Raw genomic sequence first — 7,500 nt, 5'->3', positions numbered from 1 at the left:
AATATATATAGTCGTATCTTTGGATCTGTTATGTATTATATAATATATATTGTTATTTATATATGATATTGGGTGATCATATTTATATTTATATATATATCATTTATAATATTATATCATATATATTTATATGTTTCTTAATAGACGGTATATATATATGTTTATGAAAATATAACATAGAATATATAATATTATAGAATATTATATATATATATATAGTATGTTTATATACGTATATCTTAAGATCATATAGTATATAGCTATATTTATATATATATTTTATATATATTATATGTATATATATAATTTTATATTTATTTACTACACACACATATCATATATATTTATATAGTATATATATACTATATAAAATAATAAATATTATTATATATATAAAAGATATTATACTATATATATATATAAATCATATATAAATATTATATATATATATATATATATATATTACACTGTATATATATATAAAATATTTATCTATTATATTACTATAACTATATTTACTACTATATATATTATAACTTTATTTATATCTCACAACCCCCCCCGTAGATATTTATAAATGCATATATATTTATGACTTTACGATATATATGTATATATAAATACTATATTATATCATATATATATATTTATATATACACACAAAACACCACCCACACTATCTATATCTAATATATTTTATATATATACTATACTATTGCTATCTATACTATTATATTATCACTATATAAGAAAGAGAGAGAGAGAGAGAGAGAGAGAGAGGGAAAGAGAGAGAGAGCGAGAGAGAGAAAGCATAATCAAGGAAAGAGAAGGATATTCTGACAGCCCAGCAGATCGCCTTCTGTTCGAGGCCAGGAAAGGATGGCGACGGAGCTCATCTGTTTCCCTCCTCCATCATGGTTTCCATCTCAACACCCGAGAAAAAAGGGAATCCTTAACTTGGATAAACTTTGAAGACATGTCGAAGTACCGTTTGATTTTCTTTAAGAGTGCTGTTCAGAGTAGTGTTGAATGTTCTTCAAGTTTTCTCGGAACTTGGTCTTTGAATAATGATGTCAACTAATGAATAATAAAAAGGCGATGAAGACGTCGGCTCGGTCGGAGAAAATGGGATAAGGATTTAGAACTCCCAGAAATGTTGGAAAAAATCTACGCTGTCCACAACCCGCGTTTCGTTATATATAATGATAATTTGTCAAAAGGAACTGATATAGATTGTGCGACTGTAAAGATCCTAGATTCGAATCTTTGAGGTTTAGAACTATTTAATATACTATTATATAATATATATATATATATATATATATATATATATTCTTATTTTCGAGATACTTTGAGAGCTATCAGACTCGCATAAAGATAGCCTGTTTCACAAATTATTCAGTTATATAAGATTCTCCATTCTTATAAATAATAGCATCAAAAACAATCACCCAGCGAAAGAGACATACAACCCAACGTTCCCACGCCCAGGTACAACAATCCCCATGAAACATATAAGGAAATTCCCTCGTCCTTATACCCTCTGAACCCCGACACCCAAGGCGAAGGCCACAGCTCTAACCTTAAACCTGTTGAGGACGGCCACCTGCCACGGCCACGCCCCCCGCCTTGCTTCCCTTCCTCCGATGATGCGTAGGAGATCGTCACGCCCCTTGGTCACTTTCCTTCCGCATCCTACATCGTCTGGTAATCCTATCTCCTCCTGCTCTTCTTCCTGCCCTTGCTGCGTCTCCTGCTCGTAGTCGTAGTCCACTTCCTGGAGGGGGTCCTCCACCTCCTCCTCCGGCGCCTCGTCGCCGGTAATGCCGCTTATGTAGTCGTACCAGCCTTCGGGAGGGAGGTGGAGAAGGAATACGTTTAGGTAGGGATATAGAAACACACACACACACACAGGCACACACACACACACACACACACACACACACACACACACACACGCAAACACACACACACACACACACACACACACACACGCAAACACACACACACACACACTCCACAGCACAAACGCACACCCACATCATCCACACACCACACAAGGCGCGCGAATACACCACACACACTCGGGAACACACACCACACTGGACACAACATCTCACACTCTCACTACATATTAGAGGAATGGGTGGGGGAGAGGTTTATCAAGTAGCTACTCTGTGTTAAGGATGGGTAACTTTGATATAGGATGGAGTCTGTGACTCTAATCCGGCTGAGGATATCGCATTAGGTTCACGTTGTTAACGGGATTCCTCTATTGCAAAGGATGGTGTTGAGTGGAGGAGGTTGTGAACTGTCGCTGGAAGCGCAGCCGTGGTGTCTAGGATGGATGTCGGTTTGGGGTCTCGGGGGGGTATTAAGAGTTGGCGGAGGATGGGTCGTGTGGGCAATAGACACTCTTGCTGACTTATGCTGAATGGCTGTGTTGTAGTGGAGTGGATTCGAGTTAGTGCTGTGTGCGGTGTGGTGAGTGTGAGAGTGGTTTTGTGTGGGTAGAAGATGGGTGTCGTCGAGTGTCTGTGAGAGAGTAATGTGAGTATAGTGTGTTTGTTAGATGTGTGTGCTGTAGAGTGGTGAGTGTGAGTATCTGAGTGGGTGTGCTTGTGACGTGTAGTGTGTGTGTTTGTGAGTCGTGAGTGTTTGAGGTGGGGGAGGGTGTGAGATTTCTGTGTGAGTGAGTGTGTGTGTGTCGAGTGCATAATTGTGTGCATGTGAGTTAGGAGTTTGGTCTTTAGTGTAACTCGTCGTCATGTCAGTCTGGCAGTGAGCGTGCAGTCGCAGTGATTGAGTGCCGTGAAGTGTTTGTGTGATTGTCGTGTTGTGACGTGAGTAGGGGTGTCAGGATGGAGTGTGTCGAGTGAGTGTGTGAGTGATGTGTTGTTTTTTGTGAGAGTACGAGTTCTAGTGTGGTCAACCCGAGTGTGTTGGTTATGTGTGTGGGCGCAGGTTAGAGTCTGTCAGTCAGTCTGTGTCGTGTAGCTGGTAGTGCGAGTTTCGGAGTGATCGTGCGTGAGTGTGTGTGTTTGTGTTTGACTGATCATTCATGTGTCGGTGCTGTGCTGTAGTGTGTGTTCGACGAGTTGTGTTGTGTGAGTTTAGCATTGAGTAGAGAGTGTGGAACAGTCAGTCTTGTGTGGGAGGGTGGCGTTCTGAGTATGCATGTGTTTATCTTATTATTATTTAGAGAGTGTTTGTGTGTGTGTGTGTGATTGTTGAGTGACTAGAGATTGTAAGTCGTGTGGACGTGTGTGTGTGTGTGTGTTCGTGTGTGTTAGTGTTGGTGAGAGTGAGTGATTTCTGTGCTGTGAGGGAGGCGAGGTCGACCAGTGACAGGGTCATTAGTTCTGTGTGTGTGTCGAGTGAAGTTGAGAGCTGTAGAAGTGTGTGTGTGTGTTGTGTGTGTGTTCGAGTGTGTGGGGTTGAGCAGTGTGTGTGAGTGTGTAGGTGGTGTCGTCGCTCGCTAAATCGTCCGCTACCTTTGGATAGTTGGGGTGTGTGAGGGTTGAGTGGGGTGTGTGTAGTGTGTGTGTGTGTGTGTGTGGAGTGTCTGCTATGCGAGGTTTGTGTGTGGTGAGTGGGTGTCGTCGTGTGTGTCTGTCGGTGGTGTGTGTGTAGTCTGTGTGAGGGAGATGTTTTAGTTTGTAAGTGTCTAGTGAAGCTGTGAGTGTGTGAGTCGTGATGTGTGAGTGTGAGGTGCGACTAGTGTGTGGTGTGGTCAAAGCTGCCTGGCAAGTTTGTGTGTGAGAGTGTGTGTGTGTGCATCGTGAGATGTGGTGTGTCGCGTGTGTGTCGTGTGAGTGGAGTCGTGTGTGTTACTTGTCGTATGACGTGTAGTGTGGTGTGTGGGTGGCGTGTGTGGTGTATGTGTCGTGAATGAGTCGAGAAGTGTCGCTGAGTGTGTGTAGTGAGTGAGAGGTTGTGTCTTGTGCTCGTCATGTGTGAGTGTGTGGATGCTGATGTGTGTGTGTGTTTGAGTGTGTGTCTGTGTGTGGTGAGTGTAGTTCTGTAGTGTGTGTGGTGAGTGTGTGTGAGTGTTTGTGTTGTGAATTGCTGTGAGCGTAGATCTGAGTGTGGGTTAGTCGTGTGTTTGTGTGTGTGTACGTGTAACTGTTGTGGCGTGTGGAGTGTCTGGTGTGGAAGTGTGCTGTGTGTGTGTGTGTGCTGTCGTGCAGACGTAGGTGTGACGTTGTGTTGTTGTGTGTTTAGTTTCTGAGTCTGGCTTCGAGCTGTGCTAGCTTGCGCACGTGTGCTAGCGGCTGATGTGAGAGTTTGTCGAGTGTGATTTGTAGTGACGTGTGTGAGTGTGATTGTGTCTGTTTCTGCAGTCGTGCTGTCCGTAGTGGAGGAGAGAGTGTGTGTGTGTGAAGTCGTGTGTGTGAGTGTGAAGGGTCTGTGTGTAGGTGTTGAGTGTTTTGTGAGAGTCGTGAGTGTGTGTGGGTGAGTGGGTGCGTGTGGTGTTGGGTGAGTGCTCCGGTGTGTGGATCGTAGTGTGTCACAGCCTGTGCGCGTGTGGTGTGAGTGGTGTGTGTGCTGATGTGTGTGTTTGTGAGTAGTCAGTGTGTCGTTTGTGGTAAGATTGTCCGTGTGTGTGGACTCGCTTGGGTGATAGTGTTGGTCATGATGGGTATGTGTGTGTGATAGTGTAGTGTCGTTCGCCGAGTGATTCGTTGTGCTGTTTGAGTAGTGTGTGCGTGAGGGTGTGGGATTATGTGTGTTAAGTTGTGAAGAGTTGTGTGTGGTGAGTCGAGTGAGAGACGTGAGTAGTGTGTGTGTGTGTGTGTGGTGCGATAGTTGTGTGCTGTATAGGCTGTGTGTGATGTGTGTCGCTGTTGAGCTGTGTCGGCGTGTGTAGATATTGTGTAGTGTGTGTGCTGCAAGTGAGGGTGAAGTGCGATGAGCTGAGTGCGTGCAGTGTGTGGAGCGTATTTAGAGTGTGGGTGTCGTGTGTGGTGTGTGAACGAGTGTGTGACGGGATGTGTTGAGTCATTGCCTGAGTGTGTGAGTGATAGTGTGTGTGTGTCTTGTGTTGAGACGTAGTGTGTGTTGTGGGCGTGGTGAGTGACGAGTGTCAAGTGCTGTGTTTGTCTGCAGGGTGTGTGTGGTTGATTAGTGTGTGTTGTGTGTGTGGGATTTAGGTGTGTGTCGAGTTTGTCGTGTGGGTCTATGTGTATGTGTGTGTGGACGTGTGTGGGTGCGTGTGTGATCTCCTGTGGTGGTTCGATGTGTGTGTGGCCTGAGAGTGTGGTTGTTTGATGTGTGTGTGTGTGGTCGCTCACCGTGTGTGCCTCCTAGTGTGTGCTACGTATGTTTGTGTGAGTGAGTCGTGTCGCCTTGTGTGTGTCCGCTGTGTAGCTAGTGTGGTGCGTGTCTGTGTGAGGGTGTGTAGTTTTTGTGTTCGTCGTGTGTGTGTGAAGTGTGACCCTGTGTGTGTGTGTGTGGACGTAGGTGTGAGTGTTTGAGTGTTGGAGTGTGTGTTTCTGAGAGGGGGGGTGTGTGAGTGTGTGTGTCGCTCGTCGTGTGTCGTGTGCTGTGAAGAGGTTATGTGTGTGGGGTGTCTTGTGTTTCAGTGTTTTGTGTTGTGTGGAGTGTGTGTGAGTGTGTGTGTGTGTGTCGAGTGCTTGTTAGTGTGTGTGGGTGAGTATGTGTCTGGGAGATGCGTGTGTCGTTGTGAGCTCGTCGAGTACGTAGAGAGTGTGTGATGTGTGATTGAGGTTTTGTTTTGTGTGTTGTGTGGTGTTGCGAGTGTCTATGTTGTGTGTGTGGTAGTGGTGTGTCCAGGGGCCTGTTGTGTGCTGGCGTCCGTACCGTCTCGTCCCGCTGTCGCTTGTAGTGAGTCGTGCACGTGGGAGTGTCATTGTCTGGAGTGTGTGTGTGATTTGTGTGTTAGAGTGTAGTAGTTGTGGTGCTGTGTGTCGTGGGCCGGTGTGAGATATTGTGTGTAGTGTACGTATCGTCGTGTGTCTTGTGAGGGAGCTGTGTCGAGTAGTGTGAGTCGTAGTGTGAGTGTGTGGGTGTATGGTGTGTCGGTGTGTGTGTGCTTGTGTGTAGAGGTATCGTGTGAGAGTGTCTGTTACGAGTGTGTGTAGTGTGTGACATGGTGTGAGGTGCTAGGTGTGTGTTTTGCGTGTGTGTCGTGTGTGTGAGTTGAGGTGATGTGTGAGCTGTGTGTTAGTGTCTGAGAGCTGGGTGTGTGTGTTATGTGCTGTGAGTTCAGCGTTTGTCGTACTTAGTGTCGTGGGTGCTGAGTCGTGAGCTGTGTGTAGTTTCCTGGTAGTGTGTGTGTGAGATTGTGTGGGTCAGAGTGTCTCGTGTACTCGGATGTTTGTGTGTCGTGAGTGTGAGGACGAGTGTGTGTGTGATGCTGTGTGTGACCTTGAAGTGCTAGTGCTTGTCGTCGCGTGTGTGGTGAGCTGTTGCGGGAGCTGGCTTGTGTATGTCGTTGTGTGTAAGTGTGTGATGTGAGTGTGTCGAGCTGTGGGTGTGTTTCGTGGGTGTGGAGTGTTGGGTCGCTGTGAGTAGTGCGTTATCAGTTCGCTGTGTGTGTGCTGTGTGTGGTGTGTAGTGTGTCGTGCTTGCTGTGTGCTGGTGTGCTGTTTTATCTAGTGTGAGTTGAAATTGGAGAGTCGCGTGTGTGTGTGCATGGTGTGTTCGCTGTGTTGGAGTGTGTGTGTGTGCTGTTTGGGTGTTGTGTGTGATGTGTGTCGTGTATGCGAGTCTGAGCAACTCGGTAGTCGTGTGTGTGTGATGTGTGTGTCGAAGAGTGGTACGTGCTATCGAGTGTGTGTGTGTGTGTGCTGTGTGTGTGTGGTAGATTGGGACGGTGTGTGTGCTGTGTGCTAGTACGTCTGTGTGTGCTGTGTTTTCGTGGGAGTGAGTTGTCACATGGTGTCTGTAAGTGCTGGTGTGTAGTGTTGAAGTCGAGAGTGTGTGTGTGAGTACGTGTGTCGCGTTTGTGAGTGAGGGAGCGCTGCTGAGTCTCCAGAGTGGCGTAGTAGGCGTGTGTCTGTGTGTTCGTCGTGTTGTGTGAAGTGTGTGAGTGAGTGTCCGTCGTGTCGTGTGAGTGGGAGTGTGTTGTGGACGTTGTGCTCGTGCCTCTGCTAGTCGTGTGTGTGTGATTGTGTGTCGATTGTGACGAGTCGTTGTGTCGTGGTCATAGTTTGAGGTGTCGTGTGTGCTGTGTCGTGTTTATCGTTTGTTTGCTTGTGTAGCTGTTTGTGTGAGGACTTACGATGTGTCGATATGTGCTGATGCTGAGCTAGTGTGTGGGTTGTGATGTTCGTGATGTCGGTGAGGTGTGGTGTTGTCCTAGAGTGTCCGTGTGTGTGTGAGAGGATGAGTGATGTTGTGTGAGTGCTGATACGAGATTGTGTGTGTGAGTCGTGTGTGTCTGGGTGAGGCTGAGTGGTGGGCTGTTTGTGGCATCTGTCATGTGTAAGCTTTGAATCCTTGTTCTCGTGTGTGTAGTGAGTGTGGTTGAGTGTA

The 7,500-nt window shown here is 46.0% G+C and overlaps 1 protein-coding gene across 1 annotated transcript in view; it reads right to left on the bottom strand.

Moving 5' to 3' along the window:
- The window catches only part of LOC122253842 (uncharacterized), a 43,611-nt gene that overhangs the window by 16,823 nt on the left and 19,288 nt on the right, over positions 1-7,500 (bottom strand). The window contains exon 5 of the mRNA XM_086544724.1: positions 1,583-1,848. Within this exon, the coding sequence (XP_086400850.1) occupies positions 1,583-1,848 (266 nt within the window). The remainder of the gene's footprint in view (positions 1-1,582; positions 1,849-7,500) is intronic.

Source organism: Penaeus japonicus, unplaced genomic scaffold (assembly GCF_977035675.1).
Source record: "Penaeus japonicus unplaced genomic scaffold, GWHDUDI00000001_assembly GWHDUDI00000015, whole genome shotgun sequence".
Lineage (NCBI taxonomy): Eukaryota > Metazoa > Arthropoda > Malacostraca > Decapoda > Penaeidae > Penaeus > Penaeus japonicus.
The sequence above is the reverse complement of the archived record's forward strand: the minus strand, read 5'-3'. Positions and strand labels throughout refer to the sequence as shown.